General features: G+C 47.5%; 1 protein-coding gene across 1 annotated transcript; it reads right to left on the bottom strand.

Moving 5' to 3' along the window:
* Positions 1–49: 49 nt before the first annotated feature.
* REELD1 (reeler domain containing 1) lies at positions 50–11,628 on the bottom strand. The gene is given in 11 exon segments (XM_024568770.2): positions 50–120; positions 123–362; positions 365–632; positions 1,421–1,483; positions 1,986–2,113; positions 2,116–2,310; positions 7,218–7,381; positions 8,313–8,317; positions 9,091–9,308; positions 11,422–11,538; positions 11,541–11,628. Coding segments are annotated over 11 exon segments (1,557 nt in total).
* Positions 11,629–17,412: the final 5,784 nt, after the last annotated feature.

Below are 17,412 nucleotides of genomic sequence, written 5' to 3'. Positions count from 1 at the left end.
GACCGCAGCGTCTGAGGAGGCCACAGAGGAGCCTGGGACGCCGGGCTGCTCAGAGGACTGTTTCCTCGCTACCCACAGAGGGAGTGATCCAGTCGTATTCGGCTCCAACCAAACACACCTGTTCTCCCGGACCTGCCTGACTCTCCCAGTCTCAGTGCCGTCGCTCCTGGCAACAGCATCTCGGGCAGGCTCCCTGAAGGACACCTGTGTCTGCTTGCGGCAACAATGGGTGTGCAGGTAGCCAAGGCCAGTGGCCAAAACCATGCCCAAGGTGGCCGAAAGGCAAAGCAGGATTCCCAGTTGGGGAGTCCCACGCTGGATCTCCGAAGGGGCACTGGCTCCCTCTTGCCCAGAGTCAGGTGGGCCTCCCTGGAGTAGCCCACTCTGCCCTCTCCATTTGCCTCCTTCACTCCGGGCAGCTTGTGCTTTGGCCCGGGTCCCTCTGACCAGCCAGTAGCCGTGGGTGGCCCGGGAGAGTCCAGGGTGTGGAAGACAGGAAATGGGTTGGCTGTCCCAGCCCCAGCCCCACCACTAGTTGGTGCTTCAGATGGCCAGAGGCACTGAGGATAGGTAAGAGGGACAGTGTCCAGCCAAGGTCTCGTCATGGTCCTGTTAGAGGCCTCCTCCTTGTCCTAGAAAAGCAAAGGGGAAAATGTCAAAGGAGCTGGTCTTCACCCAAGCTGCCAATGAACTTTGCAGCCAACCTGTGTTCTTTAAAGAATTCCAGGCAGCAGCTGAAAACCCAGTCTCATGCCTGCTCCTAGAAGAGCTCAGAGTAAAAAGCCCGAGTGGATAAATATGCATTTGTTATTGATGGGGACAGGGTGGCTAACGGAAATGCCACAGAGAAATGGAGGCCAGTCGCAAGAATAAACTTGGGTGGCTTCCGGACCAATACCAGTGATTGCCATCTCCAATGGCTGGAAGCTTTGTGTGTCTTTTAATGCTAACACCTGTGCAAGAGAGACCATTTAGTCTTGATGACAATTCTGATAAAATTGAATAAGAACATTATACCATGCTTTATTCTGCGTTCCTTTTAAGACTTCAAAGGAATAGTAAATCAGTGGGTATGCATATTTTATATTGCCCTTTGAGCTAACCTCTGGGACCGTGCATGGTCTTATGAGGTCAGCGTTATGAAGGAGGGCTTGGGAGCAGGGAGGAGAGATGAATTATTCGCCAAGGCTGGGTGGGCAAACAAATCACTGAAACCATCAATTTCTACAATTGCCAATGATAACTTCAGAGACAAAGGCCGGTATTGATTGGTAGAACAACGCGATGTGTGTATTACACCCTTGCCTCCTTCTCTCTTGCTTTGGCTACTAGTCTAATAGCTCTGAGTTCCTAGTCTGGAACTTTCCTCTCTGAATTCAAAATACCAACCTCACCGCCCTTGCATAACGTGAGCTGTTACCTGTTCACTCCTATCCGAGGGCAGGCAAGTTTCCAATGAATCAAAGCTTGGTTCACCCTGACTCTGAAAGGGAAGAATAGAAGTACTGAGAAGAGGTCATTAAGTATTTGGATCAAAAAGCAACTTTTCCTGTCACTGCTGTGTATGCTGATAAAATCAGATTTCCTTGAAGATGTCTGAGTTTGGAGTCAGAGGCTGGAGGTGGGGGATGGGGAGAGGTGAGGGAGGATGGCAACAATTAACTCACTGAATGCTTTTCTTTATTCTTTTGTATAAGTGTATATTTATGTAGTATAAATTTATATATCTAAAATATAAAACACATATTTATATTTTGTTTTATTTATAGCAACATGTCGGAGACCTCACCCTGTCTAAGAGAGCATACTCCCCCAGGTGATTATCATACCCAGCCCTTTTGACCAGTAGCCCTCCTACAATCAGGGTGTCTCATATCCTTAAGAATAAACATGGTTGAGATCTCTTTCTATCAGACTCCAAGAAGTTTACATTCCTCAGCACCCTGGGGGCTGGCGTCACCCCACCACCTGATGGACTGGCCCACCCCCGCCCATTACCTGCAGTGGGTGCTGGGGCTGGCAGCAAAGTCCTCAGTGAACGACCTCCTGAGGGCCATGAGCCCCTCCAGCCCACAGACATCCAGGGAGGGTTCGAGGGCTGGGCTGCTGTCCCTGCGTGTGGCTGGCCACTGCTGGTGGTAGTAGCTGTGTGTAGAGATGGTTGGAACACAGTCTCTGCACCCCCAGGAAACTCTGACACCCCGGTACCAGCAGGAACAGGATCTAAGCTGTCCTCCTCTGCAGCCCCAGCCAGGGCAACAGCAGGGGGATCTGCGTGCTGCTGCGAAAGAGGGCTGGGCAGCCTGGGAGCTGAGCACAGGCCCAAAGACACCACGGAGGGAGTGAGAGCATTTTCCTGGCATCAGTTAGCACCAACAACGATGATAATGGGTAAATACTAGAGTCTTTAATGTGCCTTGAGGACAGACCATTACATGTGAGCCACTCAAAAATGTCAACATAAAAATGACCTGACCGGTAAGGTAAGCTCTGACCACACAGCAAAGCATTGCACTCCTTAGGTCTTTTCCGAGTGTAGGTCCCTGGGCTTCTGGGCTTGTGCATTCCTAACAGACACCAATCAGGGAATACAGAGGCCACTGCACTTTCTCTCCCCTCTGCCAAAAATTGTTCCTCGCTAGAAAAGAAAGTAGAATCTCACAAATGAAAGATTTGTAAAAGTCCTCAATCTTTCTTGCCATATTAGTAACACTACGAGTTTCCCAGATACCCTGGCCCAGTGGCTCAGTTGGTTGGAGTGTCGTCCGTACACCAAAAGGTTGCAGGTTCAATTCCCAGGCAGGGTATGGGTGGGAGGCAACTGATCGATGTTTCTCTCTCATATAGATGTTTCTCTCTCCCTCCTCTCTCTCTAAAATCAATAAGAAAACATATCCTCAGGTGAGGATTTAAAATAATAACAATGAAAGAGGTTTCCCCAGGTGATGATAATGATGGACCCCTGCTGTGGAGCCCTGCCCTGCCCCACCCTCCACTGCTCCGTCCCCGACTCCCATGAGTAGCTGGTATGATTGCTGAATGGCTGGCATGGTCGCCCAGCATTAGAAATACCTGCACACAGTGCAGTGACCAAGCGCAGGTTTTGTAGCCAAATCATTGTCTGATTTCTGATCTCCACTCTGCTAATTCCTGGAGGTTTTAGGCAAGTTCTGGAGCATCAGTTTCTTCATTTGAAAAATGGAACCAATGACAGTACCTACCACACACCGTTGTCGAGGGGCCGAAGTAGAGTCTGCTCAGGAGAAGCACGAAGCCCTCCTGGCACAGACGCGCGCCGAGGGCTTACCACCCTGATGACTGGGGGACAGAGATAGTGTTCACGAAAAGTGTCAGCAGAAGTTTCTCTGCCCAGGACTCCAACCACATTGGGTTGAATCTTTTTCAGGGAGGGAGGGGCATGCTACTTTGTTCCAATGCCTTCATCACTCCAAAACATCCAGAACAAGTGAAAAGCAAAGAAGCCTAACACAGACCCACAGAACACTGCAAAAATTCTGACAGCTTTTTAAAGTTCCCACCTGAACTCTAAATGCATTTGGACATCTGCAGAACCACTGTGTGCTGGCATCATTGCAGGTGCAGAAGGGTTGCAGGGCGGTGGTTTGTTTCTGAACTGAAATCTAGAAGGAGAGACGCTTAGAGGCCCATCCTCATCCGTTACAGTGTGACGACAGCTTCAATATCAGAGCTAAGGAGGCGATTACATCTGCCTCCCAAGAAGGATGGGGAAAAGTTCCACAAAGGAGAGGGCTGAACTGCCCCCGTGGGAGAGAGAGAGAGCATCGTGAGTAGTGGGGTAGTATGAGGAACCGTCAGAAGGCAACAGGTGGGCACACGGAAGCAGGTTGCGTCCGATGAGGTCGGGCAGGGCCCAAAGTGCCCCAGGGGTCTGTTGGGAAATGTTTGAGAAATAAAATAGGCTGTCTTCCCTTGGTGAAAATAATTCCCATTGGCATACTGAGGTCTCCTTACAATTAACAAATCTATTGCACTTTGTTAGATGAATGATACCTCCCCAACACACACACACACACACAGACACTCACTCACTCAGGGAAACATTAGGGTCTGTGCAGAGGAAGAGGCAGGAAAACAGGCTGGGGCCAGAAGGGGAGGAATGCCAGCAGCATAATAAGGAGTTTGCCCTGTGGCTGCTCAGACTGGAGTTTTCAACCCCCTGGGAGACCAGCTTCCCAGCAGGGTCAACCATCAGAGAGGGGGTAGGACCCGCAGGACGGCCCTTCCTGAGGCCTCCCTTTTATTCACATTCATATTAAAAGCAGCACACTTGGGGTTAGAAAGCAACATTTGCATGATTTATAAAATTAAACATGAGACTTCAGACACGTGGTGGGCTGGCAGGGTCGTCTCCAGGCCACTCTGAAATGTTTTCTCTGCTTTCAGGAGTATCCTGGCGAAGAGGCTGGAGCAGCAGTGCTGGGCACTGGGGGAAAGACAAGGGTTTGGGGCACAGAGGTGGCCCAGGGTTAGCCTCGAGCTTGGGTCTGCCAGACTGAGCGAAGGCAGGGATTCCAATCGGATCCTGGGCATGCCATGTTAGTCAAGAATGAAGGGAAGAATAAAGGGAAGTGGGATTGAATGGGGGTAAAGACTAGATTTCCTGGGCAAGTAACTGGATGCCTTTATGACATCCAGAGCACTTAACTAGAAATAAGTAAGGAAAATAAATCCCATAGCACCAGTAATTTCCTGGTAGGTCGAGCATTGTCTAGCTGGTTAATGTTTTAGTTTTCTGTACTTCTGGTCAAGATGGAGGCATAGGTAGGTACGCTTTGCCTCCTCGCACAACTACAAGAAGGACAACAACAAATTTAAAAACAAAAAATAACCAGAAATGCCAGAAAATCAAACTGCATGGAAGTCTGACAACCAAGGAATTAAAGAAGAAATATTCATTAAAACTGGTAGGAGGGGCAGAGACAGGCAGCCAAGGCAGAGAGGACTCATGGAAAGGTGGTGGCTGGTGGACCAGGTGGTCCCACATTTGTGTGCAGATAAACTGGGAGGAACAGCTGGGGAGCAAGACAGACCCACAACCCTGGGTTCTATCACAGGGAAATAAAGCCTCAAAACCTCTGTTAAACCTGTGGGAGTTGCAGTGGTGGGAGAAACTCCCAGCCTCACAGGAGAGTTCATTAGAGAGCCCCACAGGGTCCCAGAATGTACACAATCCCACCCACCCAAGAATCAGCACAAGAAGGGCCCAATTTGCTTGTGGGTAGTGGGGGAAGTACCTGAAAGCTGATGAGAAAGCAGCATTGTTCCCTCTCTGACCGCTCCCCCACATACGTCAACACAACACAGCAAAGAGGGTTGCCCCACCCTGGTGAATACCTAAGGCTCCACCCCTTACAATGTAACAGCTGCGCTGAGACCAAGAAATATAGCCCAAATGAAAGAATAGATCAAAACTCCAAAAATAGAACTAAGCAATGAAGAGATAGCCAACCTATCAGATGCAGAGTTCAAAACACTGGTAATCAGGATGCTCACAGAAATGGTTGAGTATGGTCACAAAATAGAGGAAAAAGTGAAGACTGTGCAAAATGAAATAAAGGAAAATGTACAGGGAACCAACAGTGAAGGGACTCAAATCAACGGTTTGGAGCAGAAGGAGAAATAAACATTCAACCAAAACAGAATGAAGAAACAAGAATTCGAAAAAATGAGGAGAGGCTTAGGAATCTCCCGGACAACTTTAAACATTCCAATATCCAAATCATAGGACTGCCAGAAGGAGAAGAGGAAGAGCAAGAAATTGAAAACTTATTTGAAAAAATAATAGAGGAGAACTTCCCTAATCTGGCAAAGGAAATAGACTTCCAGGAAGTGCAGGAAGCTCAGAGAATCCCAAAGAAGTTGGACCCAAGGAAACACACACCAAGGCACATCATAATTACATTACTCAAGATTAAAGATATGGAGACAATCTTAAAAGAAACAAGATAGCAGGAGACAGTTACCTGCAAAGGAGTTCCCATAAGACTGTCAGCTGATTTATCAAAAGAAACCTTACAGGCAAGAGGGGGCTGGAAAGAAGTATTCCAAGTCATGAAAGGCAAGGACCTACATCCAAGATCACTCTATCCAGCAAAGCTGTCATTTAGAATGGAAGGGCAGATAAAGTGCTTCCCAGATAAGGTCAAGTTAAAGGAGTTCATCAACACCAAGCCCTTACTACATGAAATGTTAAAGGGATTTATCTAAGAAAAAGAAGATGATCAAAAATATGAAGAGTAAAAAAAAAAGAGAGAGACAACAAACTCACAACTATCAAAAACTGAACCTAAACAAAAACAAAAACAAACTAAGCAAACAACTGGAACAGGAACAGAATCACACCAATGGAGATCACATGGAGGGTTATCAGTGGGGACGGGGAAGGGAGAGAATGGGGGAAAGGTACAGGGAATAAGAAGCATAAATTGTAGGTACAAAATAGACAGGAGGAGCTTAAGAATAGTATAGGAAATGCAGAAGCCAAAGAACTGATATGTACGACCCATGGACATGAAATAAGTTGAGGGTGGGGATGCTGGTGGAAGGGGGTTGCAGGGTGGAGGGGAATAAAGGGGAGAAAAAAATGGGACAAATGTAATAGCATAATCAATAAAATGTATTTTTTTAATGTTTTAGTTTTTTGCTTTTGTTTGTGTGTTTAAGAAGTTCATGGGCCAATGGGGTCTAAAGCCACATAGTGAACCAGGAAAAAACTCCATCGCCATCCACACCATCTCTCACTCCTGATCCGTTCGCCGACCCAGGCTGCAAAGAGCCATCTACCTCCTGTGGAAAGTCACAAGGAAAACTGGATGAGTTTTTATTTAAAAATGGAAGAAAAGACCATTTCTTTCTCGAGCTGCCTGCGTAGCTTCAGAGCTTGGGAGGACTGGTAAAGGTGGGGCTGGGGCAGGTGGGTGCTGTTGGGGCTCGGTAGCACTGTTCTGACTCCCTGGTCAGCTGGGTGTGTGGGGCTGAGCAGACCAAGAGTGTTTGTTGCAACAAGCACAGCAACTGCACACGCCCCAGCCTCCCCAAGAACTGTTCAACAGTCAACCAAGGCCGGCGTTTATTACTCGTGTTGCAGAAACTGGAAACTAGTAACTCTGAAGTGAAAATAGATAACTAAAAATAACGATGGCAACCCAGCTATTGTATACAGTGGCAAGCTGCACCAGGGGCAGGTCCTTCAATACCTTCCAGCCTCTGCCCAGGGGTCGGCATCGGTGAGCCCGGTTCCATGTGGCCGTCAGAACGGGCTCTGCTGTGTGTCTGTTGAGACACAACAGATGATTCAATCCTTGCCCAGGAAACAAAACATGACTGGACGACTGATAAACTGTGGAAGAAGAAAGCACAGGTTGAGGGTTCAGTCCTCCTTAAATAGTACCGCGGGTTGTCCTACTAGAATAGGGAGAACGACAAAAAGATAAAGAAGAACAAAAGTCTAAATAAATAGAAGAACCAGAGAGAAATGATTACATTTTCCCTTGAGTGACTTCATTCTTTTTAAAAACAAAAACGCAATTGCAGCAAATAATGAAAATAGGAAAGGACAAGCACAAATCAAGAAACACAGTCATTAGAAATCTCGATTTGACTAAAGGGTAGCTTCTTTAAGTATTTCGATTCAAAAGGTCTTATCTTTGACTTTATTATTAGGCACTACTGGTATATTGTTAATTGAATTACATCATCAGTTGAAAATTTATAATTCTTTTGTACAACCGTACAATGCCATTGTAATCACAGGTTCTATTGAAAATAAATCATTAATTAATACCATTAAGTAATATGTTGAATACATACATGACTTTCTTCAGTAAAAAATCAGTTTCAGGAACATTATCTCATTATTCGCCCCAAAATTTCACCAAGGCAGGGATTATTGGCAAATGTTATTTTTCTCACTGTGCATATTCAGAAAGCAGCTATAAAAATGTGACTAATTAGCTGAAGCCATCCAGAGAGCTAAGGCCCAGCAGGAGTCACGGTTCAGGTGCCACATGTGGACGTTACGGCGGGAAGGGAGCCCAGGTGTGCGAGAGCATGGGGTGACTTTGGGAGAGGCTTCCAATCAAGTGACTTAGCCCCTTCTGCCAAACGAAGATCATAGCGTCTAAGCTACTTCCTACGTAGCACCACATAGCAGCTATGAGGGTAAATCCGAGAATAAAAATGAGATGCTTTGAGAAATAAAAGCAACTCCACAGGTGTGAGGACTTCACACACCACACATGCCTGCCCTGGATCAGAACCAAAGGCATGGCAGGAACTGGGTCACACCAGCAGCCAAGTGGGCATCGTCATGGCACGGGATTCTGCTCCTTGCTGTTCTCCTGCTGCGTTAGGGTGAAAGGAGGGGAAGGAATGCCCTCCCCGCTCACTGCTCCCAGTGTGGAGGGCAAGCCTGGATGGGGCCCCGGGGCCTGGATGCCGCCACCCTCAGGTTCAGCCTCCCTCTTGTATTTATGAGCGAGTGGGGAAAAGCAACTGAGGAAGAAAAGAAACACACCGCTTTCTGAAAACAACAATAAAATTCCCCTTCTTGGCAAATGCAAGTGTCTCATTCTGAGTAACCACAATGCTTGCACAGCACCCTCTGTGGCCGGGCACGGTTCTGGGCCCCTGGCCCATGGCGCCCACAGGATAGCGGGCCAGCCAAGGAGCAGAGACTTCAGTGGCTTCCCCAGGGCCCAGGAAGGTGTCCACCTGTCTGTCCACCTCCCTCTCTCCTTCTCAGCTCTCTCTCTGCCCTCCCACCAGCAGCCCTCTGGTCCTCAACTGAGAATTTCCTGGAGATGTTGACCAAGATTCATCTGTGCCCAAGGAGGAGGGAAATCACACACTCCGGACAGTGGATGGTGTGGCAAAGAGGGGAGTGGGGGGCAATGTTCTGTAGTTACCCTCCATGTAGGCCCTCTAGTTGGGCAGTTCCAGGGACCCCGTCCCTGTTAGAAAGTGGCCAAGAGGTGGGGGGTGGAGGGGAAGCTCCCCTCTTTTCAGGTGGAAGGCTAGTTACTAAGAAGCAGCACTTCACTCTCTTACAGGAATGTCCCCCACGGGCTGGGCAGGGGCCTTCCACACAAAGGACAGGGTTCTCTTCCGGGACTTGTCCAAGTGGGTGACCGCGTCGGCCTCTTCAAAACAAGCCATCAGTTTGGAATGAGGAGGAGCGAGCCGGAAAGTGCCGGCTGTTTGATGGTCAGACGCTCTTGGACCCCAAAGTAGAAATCCCATGAAGTCCCGACTGCTCCTCACGGTCACTGCAGCAGAGAACGGCCACTGGAGGTGACGTGCTTGGTGTAGGGCCACTTGGTTTTAGGTGGCATCTGTGACACTGAAAGCTTGGAGTCGGAGACCAGCCCCTACAAAACGAACAATTCAAAGGGAAAAAAGAAGTCAGTGTGCTGTTTTACGCCACAAATAATTTCCATTTGGAGCAGAGCTATGCAAAAGTGGGATTCAACAGAATTTAAAACAATGTGTTTTTTTCCCCTGAAATATTGGAGTTAGGAATGCCCTTCTAGGCAAAACCCAGGAGCCATGAAGGAAAGGATGATTTTTTAAAAATTCTGAATATGGAAGAAATTTTAAAAAATGATAAACTGAGCAAGTATTGGTTAGGTATAAAATAGACAAATATACAAAGAGCTATAGTGAATCCATAAAAAGATAACCCAAAATTATGAAAGGACATCACAGAAAATAAAACAAATGCGAACAGTATTTTCAGAATAACTGTAAATGAGATACTGGTTTTTACCTGTCCCATACATGAACTTTAAAATGCGTCATCATCACCAGTTTCGACTGGACCAAGGAGAGCGAGAGCACTCGCTCACTAACGCTAGAACTCCAGACCAGGCTGCTCTTCGGGGGGACATGGGAGCATTTCCCGTGCTCAAATGCAGGCACCTCGGGTGTATGCCACTGCATGCATGGGCCCAGAAAACATCATAGTACAGGAAACAGGCCAGGCCCCAGGTGACACATATTGTATGATTCCACCCACGTGCAATACGCGGAACAGGCAACTTCATAGAGACGGAAAGGGTCGAGGTTACCAGGGGCTGGAGGGACAGACAGACAGACAGATGGAGAGTGATTGTTGGAGCTTCTGTTTAGGATGATGAAAAGTTCTGGAGGTTGACACTGGTGATGGTCGTACAACACTGTGAATGTGCTTAATGCCGGCGGATTGTCAACTTAGACACGGTAAAGCCGACGTTATGTGTAAAAACCACACACACCGGGCAGTACCCTCTGATCTAGCGACTGACATACCTGCATAAACCAACAGGGCAGACCCTGAGGTCCACTACCCAACAGCCTCTCTCACTCACTCTCTGCAGACAGAACCCAGATGCTACATTCGTGCGGCAAGTGGGGACCTCTCACTTTCAAAACAGGCTTCTCCCTGTCCCCAGACTAAAACCAGTGCTACAAGTCCCTCTTCACCCGTGACCCTGGTCTGGCCAAGGACAGCGTGTCAGCTGAGAGGGCTGGCAGGTACTGGGGGAATAAATCTCCCCCACCAGATGCTTTATTCCAGTTTTGGTATCAGTGCGAGACCTACAACCCTCCTGAGCCTGGGCAACGACAGGGATGACACCCAGCCCGCTGACGGTGGCTGAGCAGGAAAACAGAAACACTGAATGTCTTCCCCAAACACAGAAACCCCAGTGACAGACTCAGTGAGGAAATCAGATGTCTTCCTTTATCCGTCAACGTTCTGTTCACCAGCTTTTCTGCACCTGCAGCTAAAAGAACCCTGGCTCACACAATGAACAAAAGTACAAGGATGTCCAAAAGAGTGTTCGTAATGCCAACAATTAGAGAAGTAAATATCCAGCCGTAGGAAACCAGTTAAATCCACCACATGGTCTCTAGCAAACTGAATGTCAGGAAATCACTGACATTCAATAACAGGTGCCGATGTGATTGCTAGGTGAGAAATACAGACGTTGAACAGAATGCTTTAATTTGTGTCTTCATAAGCTGATCCTCATTTGGGCTCTCACACTTACACATGCTTCCGTGCATGAACAATTTCCGGAACGATGTGCAAGAAACAATGTTGCCTCTAAGGAATCAAACTGAGTGTCCAGAATGAAGGAAAGAAAACTTTCACTTTTCAATGTTTTGGGGTAATGCTATTTGTGCCCTTTTCTCTCATAAAGATGAATATCAGTATAGAGATTAGTTATGTGGTTCTCAGGGTAACAGATACTTCATGCCTGTCTTTGGCTACATAATTGCCCCTTAGGATTAAGTCATATGTTAGTCCAGGAAACTCCTGGTGGGACAAACACAAAGTGGAGTCTGTCACTAGGGCCCTGGGGCTCCCGGCCGTCTGAAAGCCTCTTGCGTAAGCACCTGGCACTGTGTCACCTGGCGAGTAGGAAGACCTGCTGGTGCGAGTGGCGGTGGGGTGTGTTCCGGGGCTCTGAGGCTGGGCTTGGATGTGCTGGGGCTGCATGGCCTCACAGGCTCCGAGCTGGCACCGTGGGAGAAGGCGGGTGAGCAGGAAGCCAGGCAGAGGGCCGCACAAACGCAGCCTGCAAAGGCCTCGGGGAATCTCATCCTGCCCTTTCCCATGTCACAAGAAACACCAGCTTCAGTCCAGAGGACGTTTAAGTCCATTATAATGTGCTGACCTGAAACCCACACCGCCTTTAAGCCCCAGGTACCTTTAATGCTGCCACCCCAGACTGCAAGAGCTTAAGGTCAAGATCAAAAAGACATGCCAAGCTATAGGGAGTATTTCCTTTGTAAACACATTTTTAAAAAATCCTTTCTTCTTTTAATTTTCTCAAAAGGCCAGACTGCTTCTTTTTAAAGAGAGGCTTTAATATTTAAGGGGAAAAAATTAGACAATAAAATAATTGTATCTTAATGTAAACTCCTGACAAGCTGTCTGCTAACCAAGGTCAGTGTGAGCTCTAATACGTTACTACTGAAGCGAGACACACCATATTCCCATGTGGTCAGGCAGCACGGCATCTGGTGACTTGGCTTCACATCTTGTCTCCAGTATTACAAATTACAGAATTAAATGCCACAAAGTTCTGCCAACTATTAACGATTCAGAGGTGAACTCTACGTTCACAATGCTTTGATAGCGCCTTGTCCTTCCTCCTGTTGACCGTGTTTAGTGATTACTTTGTCACAGACTAAGTGAGCAAAGAAAGTCACAGCCAAGCCAATCCATCCTCTACCTCGTTAAATATAGTGGCAAAAAAAGAACCGGCCCAGGAATGGAATAAAATGATTGGATAAAACAACATTTACAGAGTAAATTTCACTTTCGTTTGCCACCTTGAATGGCCATCAACAGAAAGAATTAAAAGTTGACGGTGAAAAGAAGGTCACAGGTGAAAATGAAGTGAGAGATGACAAATAAGGCAGGCAAAAAGCCCTCAGAATAAATATTTTGTAGTCCTCTGCACAGGTATGTTAAAAGTTCTGCTAATATTTTGATCTAAGGAGCAATGCAAAGCAACGACAGCCCTCCTCCCTAGTAAGTTGGTGTTAAAAGGTAAAAATAAAACGTAAAAATTCAGTGAAACTAGTTATAAAAGCAGTGAAGAGATCATCCATGCAACCAAATAATCAGAACTCATGGAGTCCTGTCTTACTTTTACCCGTGATGCTGCCACCGCTGCCTGCACTGAGCAGACGTGGCCGCTGGCGCCTACTCTCTAGGTCAGATCTCTCAGACCTAAGAGTCCTTTGGACATTACCTTCCTCTCTTAGGTTGGCTTTCCATGACCAGAAACCTCTACACCACAGGGGACCTTCCTATGGCTTCCCAGCACATTCGGAGACAATGAACCATGAATCGCAACAGCTTTATTCTCAGCCAAGGGGGCCCAGGGCCCTGCTCACTTTCCAAAGGGCCACACAGAAAGTGCCCCTTGTGCCCTTGATAATGGCAGAAAGTGGTCTCCTCTCCCAAAGGCAGACCAAACCCAGACACCTGCAGAGGAAGGGGGCTGAGTGCCATGTGCCATAGACCTCGCCGCAGCCACAGCCCCTCCCTTCCCTCCCGAGACCTGGAGATCTCTGTTCTCCCCCGCACCCCGTCTACCCGAACCCAAGAAACACACACTTGTCTAAGAGCACATGGTCCTTCAGGTTTGATGGGATTGCAAAGGTACATCCTTTAAAAAAGGATGTGTCTTTTTTTCTCCATTCAGTTTCTCCTCTAATGGGCAGGAGAACACCTGTTACCCTCATCCTGGCATCCATAGGAACCACCCTTCTGCATCCAAATCCAGCCTTAATTGCATTGGTTTTCTCTAAGACATATATGCTCTAAGACCCCGTTTCCACATCAACACCATTCAAGCCCGTGTGCAGAGCATGACAGAACGGGCACAGGTGTTGCCCATAGCTGGCGCTGGCATCCTCAGTGGGAGCCAGATGCCTTTATCTTGGTCTCCCTGCAGAGGGAGAATGAAGGTATCAGTCAGCCTCTGTGTCCTCTTCTGCCGAGTCCATGTGGGCCCACTAGGTCATCCCTGGTGGGGCAGGGGGAGTGATGCCAGAGAGCCAAGTTGCGTACAGGGAAGCTCCCCAGCACGCTCCCCCTCCTCTCAATTGCACCGAAGCTGGATTTCATGAATTTGGAAACATGTAAGAATCACCTGAGACGATCATAGCCCGGAGCCTGCAGAGCAGTGGTCCCCAAAGTGGGGTCACCAGAGCACGTGGGCAGCATCACCTGGACACCGCTCCAGACCTCCTGAAGCAGCAACTTGAGGGGCGGAGCCTAGCAACCTGTGGTGTAACAAGTCTTCTCGGTTATTCTGGTACAAGCCAGATTTGGGAAGTGCTGGTGTAGATTCCCCAGGCTTCTTTCTAGACCGTGAAATCAAAATCTGCAGGAGAAAGTCCTGGAAATCTGTATTTTTATTCCACACCCCAGGAGATGCTTTCGACCAGGCAAGTTGGGAAACACTCAGCTGAAGAATCAGCACAAAGTCAGTCAGCAAAATCTCCAAGCCCCTAGAGACCCTATCCCATCTGGGATTTATTGATGAAGATGTCGGGCTTCTCAAAGGACTTTGACCGATGACAATAAGTTATTAAAATGAGTATCTGAACACCGAATGCGTGCCAGGCATTTATTTGGACAAAAAGCAAAGGCGAATGACACTATCCAGATTCATAACTACACGCAAGAAAACGGAGGCAACTCAAAGGCTACAGGGTGTACGATTCTATTCTGTACCGCTCTGAAGAAGCTGTGGGAACCGAAACAGGTCCGTGGCTGCCAGGGGCCGGGGGCGGGGGGCGGAGTGACTTCGAAGGCAGTGTTTGGGGGGTGACGCAGCTGTTCTGAATCGGTTGTGGTGGGCACACACCACATGAGCTTGGTAAAATTCATAGGCTGTGCACCACGACTTCATGTACATGAAAGCCTTGTGTAAAAACGCAGAATAAACAAACAGACAAACAAATAGAGCCCACACAAGTTACTATGAGGTGAACGGTAAGTGGGATTTTTTTAAAGGAGTTGAATGAGATGAACTCTAGAAAACCCCAAACGGTCACAGAGGTCGCATCTGAACTGCATCATAAACAGCGAGCAGTCTTTCCTGTCAATAAAGAACAGAGAACATTCTAGAAGAAGGTGGCACTGAATGCACTGTAGTCCCTGCCCTGACTGCAACGCCTATCGAGTCTCACTGTTCAAAGTGGGGGCCGTGGGCCTGCAGCACCCACCCCACCAGAGCTCATTGGAAATGCGGACTCACAGGCCCCGCTGTGGATCCGCTGAGCCGGTTTCTGCTATTGAAAGAGCTTTCCAGGGGCTTCCTCTGCACATGAAGGCCTGGGCGCCCTCCTCTAGAGGATCTGCCCACGTCTCAGCCCCCGGAAGGGTCCCTACCTACGCTGTGACCACCTCCCTCTCCCACCAAGACTGGTTGGCTGGAGGCGGCCGGTTCCCCCAGACCTCAATCCCTTCACTGATGAGCAGCAACCAGTTGGGCTAACTGGAGACTTGGGACGTTTCAGAAACACAGATCATTTGAGCAAAAGGCGAAGGACAGCTGGAGGGAACTAGGTGACACAGCAAGCAGAACCTGAATGTCACTTCTGAGAGCTCTTTGGTCACTCCCCTCTCCTTTACCAGGATCAGTGGGAGAGGGCTCTTCGTGTGTGCTTGCTTCTGCTTTTCCACCTCTGGAACTTGACCACGGAGTCCTGGAAAGGGCCTGGCATGTGTGAGACCTGCCTGGAAGGAAGGCTTTGAGGGAGGAGGAAAGAAGGCTGAAAACTGTTACAGAAATCAAATTCTGAAGAGATTTGTACTGGAATGTATCGTAGTGAGGAGGCCGAACCACATTCGGGGCAGGGGTCGGGGGCTGGGAGGAACCAGAGGTGTCTGAACATGGAGCATGTGCTCTGGTAACTCACGAATAACCTTTCCCATAGTTGAAATTGACCAGTGGTTTTTAATTAATTTATTGGGGTGACCTTGGTTCATAAGATTATGTAAGTTTCAAGTATACAATCTACAACACATCGCCTATATGTTGCATTGTGTGCTCACCAGCCAAAGTCAAGTCCCCTTCCGTCACCATACACTGGATCCCTTTACCCTCTTCTACCTCCCGGCCCTCCCCCTCTCTTCTGGTAACCACCATGCCAGGGTCTGCGTGACTAGTGTTTTCACACTCACACTGGCCCTCCTAGTACCGGTCCAAGTGAGCATCTCAAAATTTACCCAGATGAAATTTTTTAAAGCCTACAGATTTCTGGAGCTCTGGGACCATCTGTGTAAGAAGAGAAAAGTTCTCACAATTTTATTCAAACTCTAGGTTCTTGAAAATGGGAAAGCAATGGACATTTAATTTACATATTGTATATTCAGGAGGCAGGTTGACTTTTGCTTCATTCTTCATGCTACTGTGCACTTTCTTCTGTTAACAAGAATGGTTTGGTGCTCTTTCTCCACCCAATGATCCGCTCCTCCACTCTCCCTGCTAAATACAAGGGCAACAGGATGTTAAACTCATTGGTATTTGCTTATTTGCAAAACAATACTTAAGACAGTCAGTGACTGATGCAAGAAGGTATCAGTGGGATCTCTTCTCTCCAGTTGACATTTTACTTGGGGTGACAAGATATGGAGGATGAGCTCGGAAGACAGACAGCAAATTAGATGCATGACTTTGCACAAGCAGTGGTGAGCCTCACTTTTCCTATCTGTGGAATGGGAGGCTGTTTGGTTTCTCACAAGCTTGTTGCAGGGACTGCATGTACGGGCGGAGGGACGCAGGGCAGTGAGGGCTATCACCAGACGGGAGTGAAAGCCAGGCCACCAGAGGTTAGAGTGCAGAGGGATCAAAAATTTCTTGCAACAATGAGACTCAATAATTCTGGGTCGTCCCAAACTCTTACATGCTTAAAAGATTTAAAAAAAACCCCGAAGGCCTAAATTGAAGTGCTTTTTGTTTCCAGTTGATTGCTTTATTCTTTTCCTAGCTTATTAAGCTTTTTTACTCTTGATTTTGTCTGTGCCTGAATCTTTTATTCCTTTACCTGAGTAACTGATGAAAATATGAAACTGCATACAGCCAGGAAGACTGGATCACATTTTAACTGTAGTTGTTCACGCTGCTGTTTGTATATGTACAATTAAATCTTTCTCTTCTCGAAGACTCAGTTATGCCGCCTGCAATCATACCAAAAACCATTTTATTTCTGTCCACAAAGTCAAGAAATTGTGTTCAGTGTGTTGAGAGAGACCATGACTGGTTGGCTCTGAGGACGGAATGAGATGATATGGCGAGTGCTTTCGACAGTGCTTGGCACGCGGAAACTGCTCAACATCGTCAGCCAGAACGGCGAAGATGGTGGCAACGATGAGGTCGGGGTTCTCTGTTCCTCCAGTTCTGCATTCTAGACACTGTACTAGTTAAATGTCACATGGTCTGGACATGCCTGTGTCATAGGACCCCAAACAAGCTCCTAAACAACTCACCTCTTTTTTTGTGCATTACTGCAATTTCAGTATCAGTCCTATTTGATATAAACACTACCCCATGTTTGGAATATTGTGTGCACATGATGGCAAAAGAAATTTCTCTAAAATGATTTTATGTAAACTTCTCACAGGCTGCCTCTCCTTTAATCCACATTATTGTTACAGTATTTTGCCAAACCCACCAGCATCCACTCCATTATAAAACTTGGGATAAATAGAATCCATATGTGTTTGAACATTTGTAAAGAAGACCTCGAAAACTAGTCTATCCTGACGGCTTAAGTGTTTTATACTTTCATGAAGATCTTAGAATATGACGTCTGTCCGGAAAAAGTCCAGCCACCGTTAATGTAACAAGAACGGTTTGC

Source organism: Desmodus rotundus, chromosome 9 (assembly GCF_022682495.2).
Source record: "Desmodus rotundus isolate HL8 chromosome 9, HLdesRot8A.1, whole genome shotgun sequence".
In the NCBI taxonomy this organism is placed as follows: domain Eukaryota; kingdom Metazoa; phylum Chordata; class Mammalia; order Chiroptera; family Phyllostomidae; genus Desmodus; species Desmodus rotundus.
This window is presented reverse-complemented; position numbering and strand designations above follow the sequence as displayed.